General features: G+C 43.6%; 1 protein-coding gene and 1 long non-coding RNA gene across 3 annotated transcripts; one reads left to right on the top strand and one right to left on the bottom strand.

Moving 5' to 3' along the window:
* Positions 1-5,284: 5,284 nt before the first annotated feature.
* On the bottom strand, positions 5,285-11,689 carry LOC118854403. 2 transcript variants are annotated; one of them, XR_005010716.1, is made up of 6 exons: positions 11,530-11,689; positions 10,878-11,002; positions 9,884-10,072; positions 8,561-8,610; positions 8,314-8,438; positions 5,285-7,737 (listed from the first exon to the last, which is right to left on the bottom strand). It is a non-coding gene; the product is annotated as an uncharacterized LOC118854403 (long non-coding RNA). The 2 variants fall into 2 exon arrangements; XR_005010717.1 differs by lacking the exon at positions 9,884-10,072.
* A 1,246-nt stretch (positions 11,690-12,935) lies between these two features.
* Positions 12,936-16,405, top strand: HAND2 (heart and neural crest derivatives expressed 2). The gene is made up of 2 exons (XM_036762513.1): positions 12,936-13,601; positions 15,459-16,405. Exons 1-2 carry the CDS (start codon positions 13,047-13,049, stop codon positions 15,555-15,557), a joined length of 654 nt encoding a protein of 217 aa, XP_036618408.1. The 5' UTR covers positions 12,936-13,046; the 3' UTR covers positions 15,558-16,405.
* Positions 16,406-18,564: the final 2,159 nt, after the last annotated feature.

Raw genomic sequence — 18,564 nt, 5'->3', positions numbered from 1 at the left:
CATTCCTAAAAGGAGCATTTACATGCTCAGCAGATGTTTTTCATTGTAACAGCATTAACCTATATAAATATGTAAAATATAATGGTTGCTCTGCCTATTTTGATGTTTTAGAATGGCACTCTATCTTCGTTTGTAAATGGCGTAATGAAGAGTAATGAAGAAAAATCATATAGCTGTCAGTAGAAAGTGCTGTGGTTTATGGTATTACTAAACACAGTGTTGTATTGAAAGTTTTCTGTTAAAAAGTAATTGAAAACTGCCCCCCCTTTTTAAGGGTAAATATTTCTATATTCTTGTAGAGCAACTTCAGAAAAATGGCATACATACTCCCAACTATAATCATGTGTGCATGTGTTTTTCCTAGTGTGTACAAGCATAAAGATATTTTAAAAACTCCAAATGCATCATTTCCAGTTTTTCACTTAACAAAGCATTAACATCAAAATGTTCATAATTATCTAAGATCCCTCATTTGAAAGTAGTGTGGCAAAACATGTTAATGGTTAAGAAATTCAGAGTGTAATACTAAACAGATTAGTGCAATGAAAATCACATTCAAATTTTTATTTTTAATAATAAGCCAGAACAATTCTTGGGTAAAGGGAAAATTCTTATGAATAAATCACCCCTTGCAGCTATTGCTTCCCCTTTCCCTAAGTACTAGTACCACCAGCCTATAAGTAAATGGTATGGAAAATATAAAGGACCCACTAGGCTTATCTCTCTGTATTCTACCATTAATAGCTTGTAATTTTATCACTTTGGAATTGTGAGAAATTTTTGTTTATGAAGTGTGCATCAAGTTCAAATTGTTTAAACAGCAACTCAAATAAGACAGGAAAGGAATCCAAAATTACTAAGAAGTAATTAGCTAGAATTTCTAAAATGCTTTCTGGGGAAAAAATAACACCATGAAATAAAATTGTTTACTATTGCCTAAAATGAATAGGAATTCTTTTCATTGATTCCATTTTCCTTTTCTATGGTTTTATTGTGTTCCTATCTACACTTTTCCCATTTTTAAGTTAAATGATCAAAAAAAAGTTTCCAGGAAATACTCTACAGATTCCTATTTAAAAAAAAAAAATCTACCATCTAAATAAGTTAGTCTATTAGAAAGTAGTCATGAAATAATCATCCCTCCAGCAACCATCCCCCATATATCCATGTATCCCATGTAGAAAAAGTCATAGCTCAGACATGATAAACCTCAGAATACCTATCTACAGAAGACTCAGAAGTGATATGAGCACTTACAAAGAAACTAAATATAACATATATACAGGTCCTAATCAATGTTAAGTCCACTTGGACATAAAGTGTGTTTGTTAATAGTTATCTTTATAACTTCAGCTAAAGTGGGTGGGGTTAAATCCTTTTGTTTTCCTCTTATGAAGAGAGAATCCATAAAAAAGAGATTTATTACCATATTTTCTTCTTGAAATGTAGTATTTGCTTTGGACTTTAAAAGTGGTCCTCAGCATAGAAGAGAGTAAATATTACAGCTTTGTTAAATAGCAGCCAAGGTTTAATTGTCTGTGAAATATAAGGCTTAGGACATGATTTGAGTTAACTACTGTTTTGCTGATACAAACTAGCGGCTGCTTGCACAGTGACCAAACATATCCCAGGTCTGATTTATACAGAAGGGCTATTAGGCAGGAATTAAAGTGGGCCAGGGGAAGCCACATGCTTGCAGGAACCCATCCAAAGAGCTGGGAGTTTTATTCTTCCTGCAGCAGATTTAAAGTGGCTTTGCACAAAAAGTCAAACAAGAATAAGCAGCTGTGGAAAATATAACAAATCATACTAACAGTTTGGGGAGGGGGGCAGAATCCTGTAAAGATTGGACTTGGGTGGGGGGAGTGAGTAAAAGGAAGAAAGAACCCCCTGTAAGGACACAGCATAGATTTCTGTGTTCTCATGACAAAAAAAATTACTTAAGAATTTTTAAATAAAAAGCAAAAAATATGAATTTATTGGAACATTAGAGTGGCTACAGACCTGGAAAGAAAGGTTGTTGGGTTGCTTGGCGGGGGGCGGGGGGGGGGGAGGAGATTGTTTTGGGTTTTGATGGGGTTTTTTTTAAAACACTACTCTATTTCTACACAGACTTCTGAGAGTAACGGAGGACGGGTGACCCCAGCACACACACACACCCCACTAGCTCGCAGTGAGATCACCCCCCGCCTCCGTCGTGAGTCCGCCCGAACTCTAAGGGGGTGGGCACCAGGGCTGCCAGTCCTCTCTGGGACAACCGAAGTTCTCCCCGTTGCTACTGGGCCCTCAACCGATTTGTTCCAGTGGCACCGGAGCCACAAACCAACCAGTAATTACAAAGCAAACAAGGCTGAAATATTGGATTGGTCTCAATCGTGACAAGATCTACGCTTTTTGCCGCCAATTTGTTTGTGTAGCTATATTTAAAGGCACTTGATTGAGGAAATGTTGAAAATAGCGGTGAGGGTTTCCCTAATGAGACCTCTAGAGGAAAGCAGTGGCATTCAAGGGGGCGCAGCTAGAGCCAAGGAGGCGGAGGGAGAAATGGTTAACCCCTTCCTAACCGCCGCCCGGTTCAAGAAAGAAAAAAAAAGCTTGAAAGCGGCTGAGGAAAAAGGATTTTTGTTTTTTGCCCTCCTGCCTGGTAAGAGGAGGAAGGGTCCTCCTCGGTGACAAAAATGAGAGTTTTATTATAACGAAAAGGGAACCCAACCTAAATGACATGAGATTGGCAGGGAAGCCTCTGGTCTAAATCCAGGCGACAGAATCCTTCTCTCTCTGGCAAGCTCTTGCAAGCTATGGTTGCTCCGAGGGCCAGCTCAGCTTTTCACTCCTCCATGTAGAACTATATGGTGAACATATAGTGAAGCCAGGGCTTGGGACTGAAGGGTCGATCCACCGTCAATATTTGTCAGGGCTGGTTGGGGCGGGGAGTGGGAGGTCGGGTGAAAATGGACAAAAATGTACTGCAATCTGATCAGGAGGGACTAAAGAGACTGAGATCACTTAGATGCTTTAATCAAACGCTCTGTTATCAGATCTACCATCCAAATGGTTGCAAATCTAGTCTGGAGACTGAATCTCTCTGCATTTGTCACTGTCCTTTTCCCCTCCTTGGCCCAGCAAAGAGAGATCGAAAGACCATCGATTCTAGTCTTGTATGAACAGATGGTAAGGTAAAACTGGGGGTTAGTGCAGGAGGTGGGACTTGATGTGAGGATACTCAGCACCCTGTCTGATTCCTGTGGAAAGAGCCCTGGGGGTGCTTTGTTGGTGAGAGTTGAAAGTCTTTTTTTTTTCATGAGCCGGGTGCAGTCTTAAGTCTTAGACCTTCTCTCTGTCTTTTCCCTTCCCCATGTGGCTCTTGCCTTGCTCTTTTCTTTTTCTCTGTCTCTCTACTTGTATCTCCCTCCTCAGTCAGTTTGTCTCTGTCTCTACTTCTTTCTGCTTCTGTGTGTCTCTCTGTCGTTCTCTGCCTCTTTCCTACTCACCCCCTACTGAGGTGTTTTACCATTAATTTTACCATTCTTCTACCTCCCTCCAACTACCTGAAAGAAGAAATAATCTTGGAGCAAAATCCCTGCCAGTTCGTCCAAAATCCCTCTTCTGAAGAAGGGGAAGGAAAGAATTGAGGAGGGGAGAGGTTAAAGATGGGGATTCTGATTCATTCCAGCTCATAAAAATTGAGAAAGGGACAGATCTGAAGACAGCTGGACTCAGTGGTCCGAAAAAGAAATGAAAATAAAACCTGCTTGGGTCCAACACTCATCTATTCAGTGGGGTCCAACAAGGAGGGGGTGGTTTTATGCATAGGCCCAAGTGGATAGCGTTTATAAACATAGGGCTCAAATATTCTTAACAAGTCAGCTCAGGAAGCTAAGAAAATTTTGGCCAAACTTTTGAAATGTAGGCTAAACTGCATAGCCATAGGGCTACTTAACATATAGACTGAAGCTCAGAAGGGGTTTCACTCAGTGGTCTAATTCTTTAAGGCTTTCCCTCCTTGTTTTGGGGGATTTATCCAGTTGTCTCTCAAGCTACCTATCTTCCCAGCCCTGCCTGAAGCGGGAGCTTACCAGAAGTTTGTATATGGTGCACCAACTATCTAAGAAAAGGGTGAGAGGAGAATAGGAGACTGGGGTTTTAACCTTATCTGGAAGAACAAGGAGTCACAATTATGAGTTGAGGAAAGGAGAGTCAACTTACATTTGGAGTTTTTGAATGTAGAGCTGTTTTCAGCTAGACCAAATACTGGTCTCTCCATTACTAAGGTAATCTGGTGATAACACAGTCATGGTTCTTTTCTCAGTGTGTATTGCATAATTTGAAATACAATATTTCTAGAGGTAGGAATTGGATGGAAAGAAAAGTGGGGATGCTTAGGAAAGCGATGGTCCCAGACGAATCATGCTTAAGACCTCCAGGATAATGTCATCGGAGAAATTTCAAGCAGAACAAAAACCATAAATGAGATCGAGTTTGTGTACTCCTCCAAAGAATTGTGTATTTTTATATAACTAATTCTTTCGTTAGGAGGTTGGAGGGCGAAGGCTTTAGAACACAAGAACAGCTGGGTCACTTTTTTCTTTCCTCAGGGTCTTGGCATGTGTTAACTTGTGCGGGCTTACACATGCATTAAAGAGAAAAATCATCTTTTTTTTTCTTTCTGGAAAATGGAACAAAGCAATGCCTCTCCAATCACATTTCAGATGCATAATCTGAAACAACAAATTACCCTCCTCGCGCATTTCCAGCCAGCATTCTGCCTTCTCTGTTTATATTATGACTTTTCTGTTTGCAATTATTTTTATTTTAATTTTATGTCACTTTAACATAAACCAGAGCATTTTCTTTTAATGTTTTGTACACAACATGCTCTTTTTGATAAGATGTTCTTTCCTATTCTCTTTGAGTTTTCCTTTCCGTGTTTGGAGTTCTATATCAGGCATTTCTAATATTTCTCCCTTTTTTTAAGGACTTGTCCCTGTCTTGCTTTATTTGTTTGTGTGAAATTTAGTTTGAAAGGAGATCAGAGAGAGCAGGAGGGGTTTGTAATAAGAGAATGACCAAATGACCCAAAGGCTGATTATATGTCATTAACTGGAGACTTGGTGTATCCAAATTACCAAAAAGACCTCACTCAGCCAGATCCATTACCTTTGGGTCCATGAGAAGATAGTGGGATATATACAGCTACAGGATAAGGAGCCGGGTGCAATTGTCAATAAACCGGTCACAAGATTTTCTCAATTAGAAGGCTGCCTTTAAAAACTGAACTCTGTGGTTCCGTGGGAAAAGTTTATTAGAATCTGACGCTGCAGAAACAGGTAGAGGGTTCTGCCCGCCCCTACCCTCACCCCGCAATGGCATTAACATTTACGTAACTAACATTTTTGTGTTGTGTCTTTGAAAGCAAAATTACAGGTAATTGTCTAAGCTCCAGAGAATATTTGGAAATCAAACCAGGCTGCTTTTGATCTATGCACGCTGCTAAAACCAAACTCGTAAAAAAAAATCGAGCTTTTCCATTAATATTGACAATAAAAGTGTTTCTTTTTGTTAACTTGAAACCTAACAACCCTGTCTAAAGTCGTTTTTCTGTACAGGAAGTCCTCTATAACGTGCAAGAAAATAAATGTTTGCAAGAAAACTGTGCGTAGAAATCCCATCCACGTAGAATTACAAAGAAGGCTGCAAAACACAATTCCTCAGGACTGCAGGCAATGCTTGGGAACTAGAAATGTAAATGCGACCCCAAGTTCGGTAGTTAGAAGCATGCTGGCTCCGTTATTCACGTTGCTCTTGCAAGGCTCCCGCGTTTAAGTGTGCTTCTCTTTTAAATGAATATTGCCATGGAGTCTGCGCCGAAATCTAATTGAAACCCGCTACTTTCGACAGATAAACGGTGTGTTTGCAAAATCACAACTACTTCCTCAATCAAACTTCTAGTGGTTTCCTCCTGACAGGAGGTAAATATTGCCCTTGCTGGTGTCATGCTTCAAACCAGAGTGGGCAAGCCCTTGAAGGGTGTAAGTAGCAAAAATGTCAGTTTACTTCAGTTACGTTTTCATTCGCTCTAGAGAGTACCTACAGAGGTGTAGGAAAGATCACATTGCTTACCCCTTGTTAAAGTCAGTGTAGACCCGTCCTCTCTGGTCGCCATGGGCCTTATTTTCCCTAGCACAAACGAAAGAAATTTGAGGCATTTCTCTCCTCTCTTAAAAAGATCTACCCCTAGCAAAAGTGTGTGTTTAAGATTGTCTGGTGGTCTAATTTTTAGCATTCGTAGAAGGTGGAAGGGAAATCTTCAGAAGGAGAATTTATATTAAGATAATTCTTTGATTTTTTTTTGTTTTAAATAATGACTCTATTGCTTCTCACTTGGGTACATTCAGCCTCAGGTTCTATGACTGGCTGGACTCTACAAATCCAAACACTGCGGGAAAGCACAGACCTCAGAGATAATCTGGAGGAAAGGAATTTAAACTCAAAGTAATCGATGACTCCTATAATGAGTTTAAAGTTTCAGGAACAGAAATGAATTGAAGGACCTACGTCTGCCCCCATTCTATCAATGCCACTGACACCCACCCAAGGAAAGCTCCCTCTCTATGGACAAGTCAGAACACTGGGGGAAAGAGGAGGGAGGGGCCTTTCTACTATTACCCTCAGTCTTACCCATCCCCACCCCCCATGCACTCCCACTCTCCAGCTCAGAACCACGCTTGGACATTTGTGGAACTTGGATATCTTACAAAAATTACTCCACCCATCAGTAGCAAACCTTGGTTTGAAAACTGCGCCCCCTGTATGTAACTGTTGATCATAAGATCTTCAGTCTAGCGTAGGAAACTTGATTTAACACAAAGTAAAAATCCAGGTGTCGTTGGCAGTGAAATTTTCTGGTATTAAAATTATATGCATTTTAAAAGTCATATAAAATGGCATTCCTCTTTATGCTCCTCTGCCTGCTGAGCCCTAGGCAGTCACAGAACTTACCTACCTCTAGTCCTTGTTCTGTTAATATACACTCCACCCTCCAAATATAGGGGGGAAACAAGCTATCTTGCTTAAAATGGAATAAAACAATGGTAGTTACATAAATTACCCCCTCCCAGTCTTGAAAGAGAGGCCTGATTCTTAGAGTGGCAGTAAAAAGATAACAAAATAAAACTAATTTAGTTTCTACCTGTGATCATTTCCATTTAAAAAATGGGGAAAAAACAACCAGTGCAGAGATGATAACTAGCTTTTCTTTAGACAAGTTTTCACTGTTTCAAATTCCCTAAAAGTCTCAGAACTGTGGTATTGGCAGTTAGTAGCTATTAAGTCAATTTTCATGAGAAAGAAGAAACATAGAGAAACAGAGACAGAGAAAGACCTAGTTGGTAAGCAACCACCTGAGTGGTTCCATGTCATCTGAGCAATGCTTCTGAAGCCTGAAACCCAAATATCCCATCTCTTTACAGAACAGTTTGTGTTCTCCACACAGCTCCCCAGTTTCATGCTTAATCAGAGAAGTTTCTTAGAGTCCACTTTATCCTAAGACATTATGGAAGCTTGAAAGCAAGGTCAAAGTCGTTTCTCATGTGATGGTTTGGAAAATTTGAAATTAGATTTGGAAAAGATGACAAAGGAAATTGAGATGTAATCCCATCAACACAAAACATGAATTTATGGTCCATCTGGCCTGATTCTTTTGATTCCTCTTTGTGGTCCAGTTTATTTTGAATTATCCTGCACAAAACATAAGATAGAGACATGCTTTGCTTTCAATCATAAATATAAGAAAAGGAGCTCTATTTTCCCCCACAAAACACGTTCCAGTTTTTCTTTAAAATATAAGGGCTGGATCCAACTGATTTTTAAGAAATAGTACCCCACAAAGACCAAACTCTTACAATGTTCAGCCTCTCCCAACACATTTTGAATCCCTTCCATGTATGTAGGTGGGTTGAAAAAAAGACAAGTAACCTCAGCTCAAAAAAAAGTTTGTGCCTGTTTGTTGGGGAGGAGGAGAGGAACAACAATCAGTCAGTTTATCAGATGAACTGAATGAAGACAATTGTTCTAGAATAATAAAAACCTATCAAAAGCTATGGCTGATTCTCAGGGATGCAGGCTTTAGTGTAGAGGCTGTCGGGATGATGGGGAGTTAAATGGCAGATTTGTTGTCTCTGTTAGCAGAAGGGTTTGGAAGAAAGAGAAGATTCTCCAAGGTACCTTCCCTAAGAATGAGACCCTAGGCATTAGATCTTCTAGCTAAACTTCTCAGTCCAATACCAGTCACCCATATGGAGCAATTCTCACTACCGAGCTTTTTCTTGCCTGATTCACATGCATCCAAGATGGCAGTCTTCCTCCAGATTTCTGATGACCATGGTCTGGGTGGGAAAAGGTGGATACTGAGATAATAACTGCTATGAAGTAATGCTTCACTGCAACAACAAAAAGAAAGAGGGAAGAGATTTTTTTTTTAATTTTTGTACAGAAGCACCCGTCCTCCTTTCTTTCTCTATCCCTCCTGCCCACCTCACCAACACCTTCTTCATGCCCTCACCATTAAGTGCTGGTGTATCCACTTGGGGAACTGAGTAGTACCTAGGCCATCTGAACAGGAAACATAGATAATAGAGTTAGCTTCTATCTTACCACTGTGGTCAATTCCTTATAGAAAAATTGAAAGAAGGGAAGAGGGTGGGCAGACAGATTTTTATAAAGAGGAAAAAGGGGAAAAGAGAAAAGGCAAAGAAAAGCCTTTTACTTTCTCTCTCAATATAGGTCTTCACAGGGATTGCAGCAAAGAGGATACCGTAGAGCCTAAATTTTAGTCAACTAATTTAGTTGAGAATACAAAAATCTTTTCTTGATTTTTTTTCTCTATCTCATGCCACCTCAACCTGATGGACCCGCTTCTCACTGAGGCTGAAGGATCTGGGTCTAGGTTTCAAAAGCCTCTGACGTGCTGGAATCCTGGGGACCCTTTGGTACCACTTATTATTAAACTCTACTGATGCTCTGCCTCATGTTTTTCGTTTCTTTCATCACTTGAGATCCTATCTGCACAGTGGTAGTGGTTTACCGCTGCTTTTTTCTTAGTTAAAAATAAAGTCAGAAAAACTCTATAATGGAAAGCTCCTGAGGCTTTGCTTTTAAGAATAAATTGCATCCCTGTGGCCAAAGCGGTCTCTCTAACCCATTTTAGCCTCGGTAAAAAAGGGTTTCTACCTCCTCTTCACCCCCAAAACTCTGCATCCAACCAGCCAGAATGTTGCCCAGTATTCGACTTTTCCTCAGTTCTCATCTGCTCCTGGCCCAGTTCAAACAACATCTTGCTTCATCTACCTGCTTGCTTGCCCTGGACATGTTTTTATAAACACAGACATTTTAAGAAATATATCAGATGTCAGTCTGTGGAAGGCTTAGTATTTATGCATTCTGTGTTTGCCTCTCCCGTGAACCAATACACAATGCGGGCTGACTACACTACCAGCTTTGTTCCCTTGATGAGGCAACTGGAAACCAGAGAGACCTCTTTGGGTGCTAGCCTTTTAAAGAGTATTTACATCTTAAAGATGGAACTGAAGACTTGCCTAAATTGTTGCTGAGTTTGGTTTTGGATTTGGGGTATTACTTTTCTTTCTCTTTTTCTATTTTTGGGGGGTTGAAGGTAGTGGGAAAGTGTGGGATAATATGGGTTCCCAAGAACCTGGTTTCACGAATACATCATCTCTCTCCCTTTAGGCCCTGTAATTCGGACTTCTAGGAAAGTTTGGCCCTCAGGGTAAGTGGGCGTTTATGCAAATATGCATTCAACTTCTAGGCCTTCACGGCAAGAGAGAGTTTATTCTCTTTGCGTAGAATCAAACCAGTAAAGTGAAACCTGGCATTATCCGGGAATCTGGGAAAGGTGATCTGGAGTTGGTGGCTCCTTCCTTTCGATGCTCAAGTGGAAGTCAAATCAGCTGGAAACCCAACGCCGTGCCGGAGTAGGTAGGGTGAACCTAAACCTCCTGTTAGCCTCGCCACGGTGCCCTCGCTTTAAGTTCGGCCAGCTTCGCCATGAGGGTCCCTTGTTTTGATAGGAAAATAGGTCACACCAACGATAACACTGGAGCTTAAAACTGCATATTCTCTGAGAGTCCTGCAGCTCTACAGTAATGACATTATGAGATCACTGTGGATTGAATAAATTAATAAAATCCCTTATTCCAGGGGGTCTTCATCTACTGATAAAAACATTTCTCTGCCCCAGCGCCACTTCTTCTGTTATTTACCCACCAAGAGATCTGCCCTTCATGGCTCTCCCCAGCGACATCGCCTTTCTCTCTGAGCCTTGGCAGAACTTGGGCTCAGAGTTTCTTTGTCTGCTCCAGCCTCTCTCCCTGGCTCTCTCCCATTTATGGCCCGCACGCTCCTGTTGACACCCTTGTCCGCACAGAACTATACTGTACTGGATTTCAATATACACCAAATCCAAGTCCTTGCCTGTCTCGGAGCCAAGCCAACCCAGGACTGGTATTAGCTATTTTCATTGCTGTTATCCTGTTCCTTTTTAAAAGATGACCGCGGAGTCTTGGCTCAAGGTGCCCTCCAGCAAGCTACCGGTGAGCTCCAGTGAATAAGAACTGGAGAGCCATTTTCCCGTTATGATGCGTCTGAGATCACCCAGCCTAAATATCCAAACATCTACTGGCTCTCATCCGGCCTGGCTGTTAAACTGGGGTTTAATGATTCCCCTTCGATAACTAAACCTGGTTTCCACAGATGCCTGCTTTTATGGGTGAGACAGGAATGCAGAGATATATTTATATGTTTGTTCGTAAAAACTGGAAAATAAGCTCTGAACACGCTGTAAAAAATATTCAGTTACTCACCAAACAGGCTAGTTAAAATAGCAGAAAACCGATATCGGCCACACCACTGATTCGGAGGGAACGAGGTGCCGGGTTTTTAAGATTCCGCAAGCTGGAGGAAAACCATTTGGGGGTCTTGGTGTTCCCTGCAAGAATAGTGACAATCGTTACATTAACCATAACCCTAATCAAAAACGAGGATATCACAACCTTTTGACTCCGCAGTCAGTCCTTGACGGCGATGCTCACAAAATTACCCTTCCCTTTCAAGACTTTAGTTTAATTAATGGGAGATTGGTTAGGAAAGGAACTACTCTGTCAGATGCTGTAGCCCCCTCCCCAAGCCTCCTCCCTTAACAGCAGCTCTGGGCTTCGGGACGAGAAAGTGAAGACTTTTCCTAGCCGCATCGGCTGTATGCATATATACATATACATATATATATGCATATATATGTAATACATATGAAAGTATCAATAAAAACCTAGACTAAGCTTGGTCCTGGGGCCGGCACAAAACTGTTATTGTGCTACTCCAATGACAGCAGGAAAAATGTATGGAGAGGTCTCCTTTTATTTTTTTAATCCATTTTTTAAAACCCTGAAAATCAGTATCCGTGCTGTGTTCTTAAACAGAAAATAGTAATAATGACAATAAAGGGAAATGATACTATACCTGGTTTGAGAAGATCCGGTTAGTTTAGAAGATTTTTAAGATTTTTTTTATAGCAAAGCATCTGCTAAACTCTTGCATTAACCATTGGCTGATTAAAAAAAAAGTTTAAAAAAATCCTCCTTCGTTTTAATTATCTTATGGATATGAAAGGGTAGCCAATCCTAACAGAGGACTTCAGCAATTAGCAACGTGAACATCAAAAAGTTTTATTGCTGAGAGTCCAAGGCACCGCCCCTGCCTCGCTGCGATTGGCGTGGACAGCCTCTGACGACATATATTAACCCGAGCTGCCCTAAAGATGTAGCTGTACATGGAGTTCTTGCTGGGAAAATCGACTTGTTCCAGGCACGGCCACCAGCCCAGGGAAGTCGCCACCGAAACTCTCACCGCTGCCGCCGCTGCCTCTGACTGAGGATCGCTAGCTCGACCCAGCAGCCAGACAACCCAGGCCTAGCCAGCCGGAATCAAGCGCCCGGCCACCGGGAGGAGCGGTTGCGCCCCCGGCGCCTTCTGAGCCTCAGGACGCAAGAAAGGGGCCAAAGAAAATGGATGCGCCGAGATCGCTCTGAAAGGCCACAGATCCAAGCAGGGAGAAGAGCAACGGGGAACGAGTTCCTCGCAGGGAAAAGTCACATTCAAGGACAGACAGAAACAAACAAATCCCCCACCCCCCAAGCATTAAAGAAAAAAAAAAAGACCCAAGAATCAAACCCGGGGGGTCTGGCGGGGGGAGGGGAGAGGGAAGAAGAGAGGGGGAGGGGAGAATCGGATGGAGGTGATTTCACTGTGACTGGTAGATTCCCCTCCCGCGGCCTCTGAGACTCGTCCAGTCCAGCCGGACTCCTCTCCCCAGAGTCTCTGTGCCTCCCTCCCTCAGGGCTGGGCTGCGGGACCTACAGGATCCAGCTCGTGGAAGTGGTCCGGCTCTCAGTGGAGGGGAACGGGAGAGAGAAACTGCCTTCCCTGCTTGCCCCTTCTGAGTCAGGGGCAATCTGGTAAATTCGTTCGTCCGAAGTTGCTGCTGTTTTACCTCCGCCTCGGTCACTGTTTGAGATTTGGAAACCCAAGGCCCCAGAGACACTTTTGGAGAAGAACAGGGACTTTTGTATGAGCACGAAGGCTCACGCTGTCCACACTGCAGCAGCAACAGCTTCGGTTAGCCAGGAAGGAGCAGGAGGAGGAGGAGGAGGCAGAGAAAACGAAGGAGAGAGCCTGGCTGCGCATCCGTGACCACGCCGGGAATTTGGCCAGCTCTATGGCTAGCCTCAGGCTGGACCAGTGCTGCTGAAGCCCTTCGGCGGGCCTGCCGGGGCTGGGGGGAGGGGAGGGGGTGCTGCTGCCGCCACTACCTCTGCGAGGTAGGGGAGGCTGGGGGGTGGGGGGTGGGACGGGGTGGAGGAGGAAGAGGAGAGAGGAGGCAGCAGCTCTTGGCCCCAACCCCCGGGTGCAACCGGTAGGCTCTAGGGCCTCGTGGTTGAGGACACCGTGGGACGCTAGGTTGGGGCCCAGAGTGCGAAATGAGTCTAGTGGGAGGCTTCCCCCACCACCCGGTGGTACACCATGAGGGTTACCCCTTCGCCGCTGCTGCTGCAGCGGCTGCCGCGGCTGCCGCCAGCCGCTGTGGCCACGAGGAGAACCCCTACTTCCATGGCTGGCTCATCAGCCACCCGGAGATGTCCCCCCCTGACTACAGCATGGCACTGTCCTATAGTCCCGAATACGCTAACGGCGCCGCAGGGCTCGACCACTCCCATTACGGGGGAGTACCCCCCGGGAACGGGCCTCCGGGCCTGGGGGGGCCCCGTCCGGTGAAGCGCCGGGGTACCGCCAACCGCAAAGAGAGGCGCAGGACTCAGAGCATCAACAGCGCCTTCGCAGAGCTGCGGGAATGCATCCCCAACGTGCCAGCGGACACCAAGCTGTCCAAGATCAAGACCCTCCGCTTGGCTACCAGCTATATCGCCTACCTCATGGACCTGCTGGCAAAGGACGACCAGAACGGGGAAGCGGAGGCCTTCAAGGCAGAAATCAAGAAGACAGATGTGAAGGAGGAAAAGAGGAAGAAGGAGCTGGTCAGTAACTGTAGGGGTGGTGGAGGAGGAGGAGAGGGAGGAGAGGTGGGGGAGGGGTGTCTGTTACTGCTGGCTGAAGGCCTTATCAGTATTGAGAATAACTACGATATTCCCAATTCTTCTATTTATTTTCACACTTTTCTCTGTGGAAGGAGGAGGAAGTGCTCCGCCTTTACACGTCTCTGCAGTAGAGCAGGCTTCGTTTCTGCTAACTCACTCCTCAGGCCAGATTGCCAGCACCCGCCGAACTAGTCTTCATTAAACACCTATAAGCAATAACAGGGTTTTAGTATGAAAGTGTTTTATTAGTTAAGGAGAGGACTCATAATTTGAGTGGAATTTGGAGGCAAGCTAGTGAGGTTTTTACGCTGAAGCTGCATTTGTTTTTTGTTCTGTTTTTACCTTCAAGTATTCTTTTTGAAAGAGTGCTAATGCAAAGCCCTTTCAGCTTCGGAATTCAAAGCTGGTTGCAAGGTCGAGTTAGCCGCCTCACAAGAACATATGATAAAGCAGAGATACCTCTTTAGCTAACCCCCTACTTCTAACCTCCTTTAGCTAACCCGCCAAAAAAAAAAAAAAAACCAGCCTACCCTCTTTCACTAATTGCCACATTGCATCCCTTATTTTTGTCTCGGATTCGACCCTTCCTTCTGTTTCCCCTAAATGGAATCCCTTAGAAATCCCCAGATCAACTTAATTTGCCATGCCAACCATGTGAGCAACTTTTTTTTTCAATGAAAATAATTCCATTTCCATGATTTGGGGGTCTTAAGAGCTTTGTTGGTGTATTTGCCAAAAATTAAAGAGAGAAGGGGGGATAAGTCCAACACCGGGTTTGGTGAGGCTGAAGTCTTAAAGAATGTTTAAAGGCACCATAGACCCACATCCCATGATTGACCAGCAAGGAAATACTGGATTCATGTTTCCCAGATGGGTATGATTCCTGAGCATGGTGTAGCTTTATTTGAAGTCGATTATAAATTTTAATTTGAGACACAATAATAAATATTACTGTTCCCGTTATGGCTCTTGCTCAATAGTAGGGATTTTCAAACCATTTAAGAACTCTCTCCTTTTCTTATGAACAAGAATGGGCAATATTCAGTATATCTTGATTGTTCAGAAGAGAATCTTTAGAATAATCCCACTAACCCACTTTCTTCCCTGGGGGCCAAGGGTGTCTCAGTCTTTGCTAACTAATAAGACCCCAAGAGTGTGGGTGAATATTGCCCATTAGAGATTTCACCTTCGTCCATTGTATGTCTGATTAGTATAGAGACTAACGTTAATAGTCATTGGCTAACAGAAAGACCCTTGAAGTCCCATTATCCGAAGGTGCTTGGGCCAGCCAAAAAACACAAGCCAACAAGGCAGAGCCGGAGGCCAAGAATTAGGCGGTGTGTGGCTTTGAACCCGGGAAGTCTTTGCCCAAATCTTCCCTTGCACCGCAAGTTTTCGGTTGCCATTAAAAACATCCAAAAACAGACTCCCCCCACCCCACCCCCCAGAGGCACTCCACCCCCACCCGAGGTACACATCTGGCATAAGGGAAAAGGCCCCCAGCTTTGCTATAAAATACTTTAAAACAGGCGGTGGTTTTATAAACTTTCCGATGCAGGAGGGTTAGCGTTGCAGACAGGAGGAGGCCTCTCTCTGCCTGAGCCAGAGCAGCAGAGATCTTTGTAGTTGAGTTTGTCTCCTCTGGCCCTGGCTGAGCTTTTTGCTGTCTTCCTCCGCCATCCCAGTCCCTTCTTGCTATTTCCCCTAAGGTGGGATAGAATAGGGCTATTGAAAGAAATCATATCTCATCTCTGAATTTCTCCTTTGCTCTTTCTCCCTTGCTTCCTCTCTGCCCAGAATGAAATCTTGAAAAGCACAGTAAGCAGCAACGACAAGAAAACCAAAGGCAGGACGGGCTGGCCACAGCATGTCTGGGCCCTGGAGCTCAAACAGTGAAGAAAGAGAGAGGGAAAAAAGAGAGAGAGAGAAGAAGAAGAAAAGGAAGAAGAAGAAGAAGAAAGGAAGAGTCCCCTGGCTGGACTTGAATGGACTCAAGGAAAACCTCTCCAGGAGGCTCTGCGGACATCTGCTCCAAGGACTTTTTGTATTTGGAATCAGCCAGTTTATTTATGTGCAATTTCCCTCCCCTCTCTCCTATTGCCCCTTTTGAAGCACCCTATCCCCATCCCTTCCTTTAAAAAATGGATATTTGAAGAAAGCATTCCATATTTTAATATGAAGAGGAAACTCCATCGTGGTAAGGGGTTCTATCGTCTCTTAGGTTTGATTTGTGTTGGATTTTGTTGTTGTTGTTGTTGTTTTGTTTCTGTTTTGTTATTTTTTTAAAGAGTGTGTGTCCGAGTGTGAATGTTCCTTTTCTGCCTGTATAGGACACTCAGCATTGCAACTCAAGCAACCCAGCTAAAAGACTCCTGACATCAGTGTGTATGTGAAGTGTATCTTTAATACTTGGCCTTTCAGATATAAATATTTCTGGGGATGATAAAGTTATATTTCAAAGAAGAAATGGGGCCGCTAATGTTATTCTGTTGGTTCGGGTATGTAGTGTTGCCATTTTATTAATGGGCTTTCCTTATTTGAAGATGTTCCCAACAGCTACTTGTGTTGTGCACTTCCGTCCTCTAAAAACAATTAGTGGAGTTTAATTAATATTGAAGGTGTAAACGTTGTAAGTATTCAATAAACCACTGTGTGTTTTTTTACAAAAAAAATCTTTTTATGTTTTATACCTCAAAGTGTTTGGAAAACAAAATTGTTGTTCTTGTTTTCATACTATTTAAAAGATTCAGAAGTAAACTAAGTTATAAAGATTGCCTCTAACTTTATTTTAAAGAAGTCACTAATTAAAACCAATCTACATATATAATACCACCACCACCACCCCCCAAGACCCTCTGAACTACAGCCAGAGGGCTGGTGAGAGCCGTCTTCAGCTCTAAAGGCCATGGGGTTTTCCAGGTCAGCTCTGAGGGATCTTTCGGATGTCAGGCAAGAGAATGATCAGGGGTCCTTGCTTAGCTCAAAAGGTGGGAGTATCCACAGGTCTTCCAGGAAGATAGAATAGCCTTTTCTAGAGCTTTGTGATCTGATGATGGGTGCGTGCGTGTTCAGGCCGTGATCTGCGTGGACTCTTCCCATTTATACCATTGACAAAATTTGTTTGGAGTGTTTTGTTTTCCTGGTGAGAAGGTGAATATTAAAAGTATATGAAAAGGAAGAGAGGAAGAGAGGGGGATACGGAGACAAAGGAGAAAAACACAGAGAGACACGGGCGTGAAATTTTGCCAGAAATCTGCATCTCAGAGCCTCTCTAATCTGTTCGGGCTATTGGACCTGAGGTGGAGGGGAGATTTAGAGTTATGCCCGTGATTAGGTAACAGGTAATTTTATGTCAAGTTAAAAATCGCGAACAAGGCCAGGGATTTAATTTGGGTGTAGGTGTAGGGGTGGGCTCAGAATGTTAGATTTACAGAGAGCTACAGAGAAATGGATATGAACTTCTGTGAATCTCAGAATTCTCCCAGGTTGCAGGCGGTCAAAATGAAGGCAACACCCTCCCCGCTCTACTCCCAGCTGCTCTACCGCAGTCCCCAGCCTCAGTGGATTTCTCTCCTTTTCAGTGATTTTGTGTGCCTTCTCCTCTGCCTCCCCACTTCTGTTGCCCCACCTCCCCCCCCCCGCCTCCCCCCCCCACACACACACACAGTCTTCGGTCAAATGGGCTGGAAGAAAGTTCATTTTCCCTCAAGCCAGAGACCCAGGTTTTGCCTTGAGCCGGGAGTGTGAACAAACCAAATCCTAAATAATGGAAGAAACTTAAGGGTCATAAAGGATTTCTAATAAGACTGAAGGTGGTGGTGGCAGAGTGGGAGTGGGAGTGTTAGGGAGAAGAAGGGAGCAGAGGGAGAAAGGTGAAACGTATTGAAAAGCGGTTTGTTCAGGAAACGCGCAAGTATATAAATCCTGTATTTGGCAAAGCTTGCTAGAGAGTTTCCATCTTGCCTGAAAACCTCGGAGTGATGATCTCGCCGCGAACCTCCAGAGTAGTCAGCAGGCTCGCGAACAATCCATCAAAACCAGGGGACTGTCTGGCTCTATCCTATTTTGCCTGTCGCCCTTCCCCGGCCTGTAGCTCGAGACGGTCCTGAACCAGGGAAAAGGGCAGATTTGCAAGGGCTCATTTAAAAAAAAAAAAAGATAAGAAAAGGTCTCTTCGCTGCTTCCCCGGTTCCTCTGACAACGCTGAGGTTGAAGGGTTAGAACAACTAGGCCAAAGCGATCTGAACTTTCTCCTCTCAGGTCAGCTTGCGCTGGCCGATCCTGGCATGGGGCTGTGTTTACAGACACTTGCCTTTGTTTATAACACAGGAGAGGAGAGTCTCTGCCTTATTTTCTTTCGCTTTCCTGATGTAACGATCAACAAGCCCTAGCTTTCCATGTAATAGTGCCCTTAACTTACATTCTTCCATGTCAGTTGTGAGCCTGGGTGTTGTATGCGATTATGGTGTAGTTAAAATGTGTCTAGGGGAGAGACAGACAGAAATGGATAGACAGAGAACTAGGTACACAATGTGTGTGTGCCACGGCACTGATATATACCAATGTATATGTGAGAGACAGCTGCTTCTCTCTGAACAGTGTGCAAGAATGTGCGTGTGTTGTATGAGTATGTGTTGCGTGTTTGTAGGAAAAACAGGAAAGAGAGAGAGAAAGAGAGAGAGAAAGAGAGAGAAAACATGATAAAATTCAATTTATCTTAAGAGTTTGTGAGTATGTGTATCTTTGTGTCCTTAATCAGCTCAGGGCTTAAAACAGAAGTCCGCTGGATTTAGCGTTATTTTTCTAATAAACGCCAGTTAGACTCACGAAGGAACTTTTGGCTTGCACTTGCAGCGATGTAGTAAATATGCCTCAAAAATCTCTCTTTGAAAACTGACTTTCA

The sequence above is a fragment of the Trichosurus vulpecula genome, chromosome 6, assembly GCF_011100635.1.
Source record: "Trichosurus vulpecula isolate mTriVul1 chromosome 6, mTriVul1.pri, whole genome shotgun sequence".
Lineage (NCBI taxonomy): Eukaryota > Metazoa > Chordata > Mammalia > Diprotodontia > Phalangeridae > Trichosurus > Trichosurus vulpecula.
Note: the sequence above shows the minus strand (reverse complement) of the source record. Positions and strands in the feature narration are given on the sequence as shown.

Coding starts and splice junctions, on each gene's coding strand:
- HAND2 (XM_036762513.1), top strand. CDS start 13,047: ATGAGTCTAGTGGGAGGCTTCCCCCACCACCCGGTGGTACACCATGAG. Junction 13,602..15,458: donor AAAAGAGGAAGAAGGAGCTG/GTCAGTAACTGT, acceptor CTCTCTGCCCAG/AATGAAATCTTGAAAAGCAC.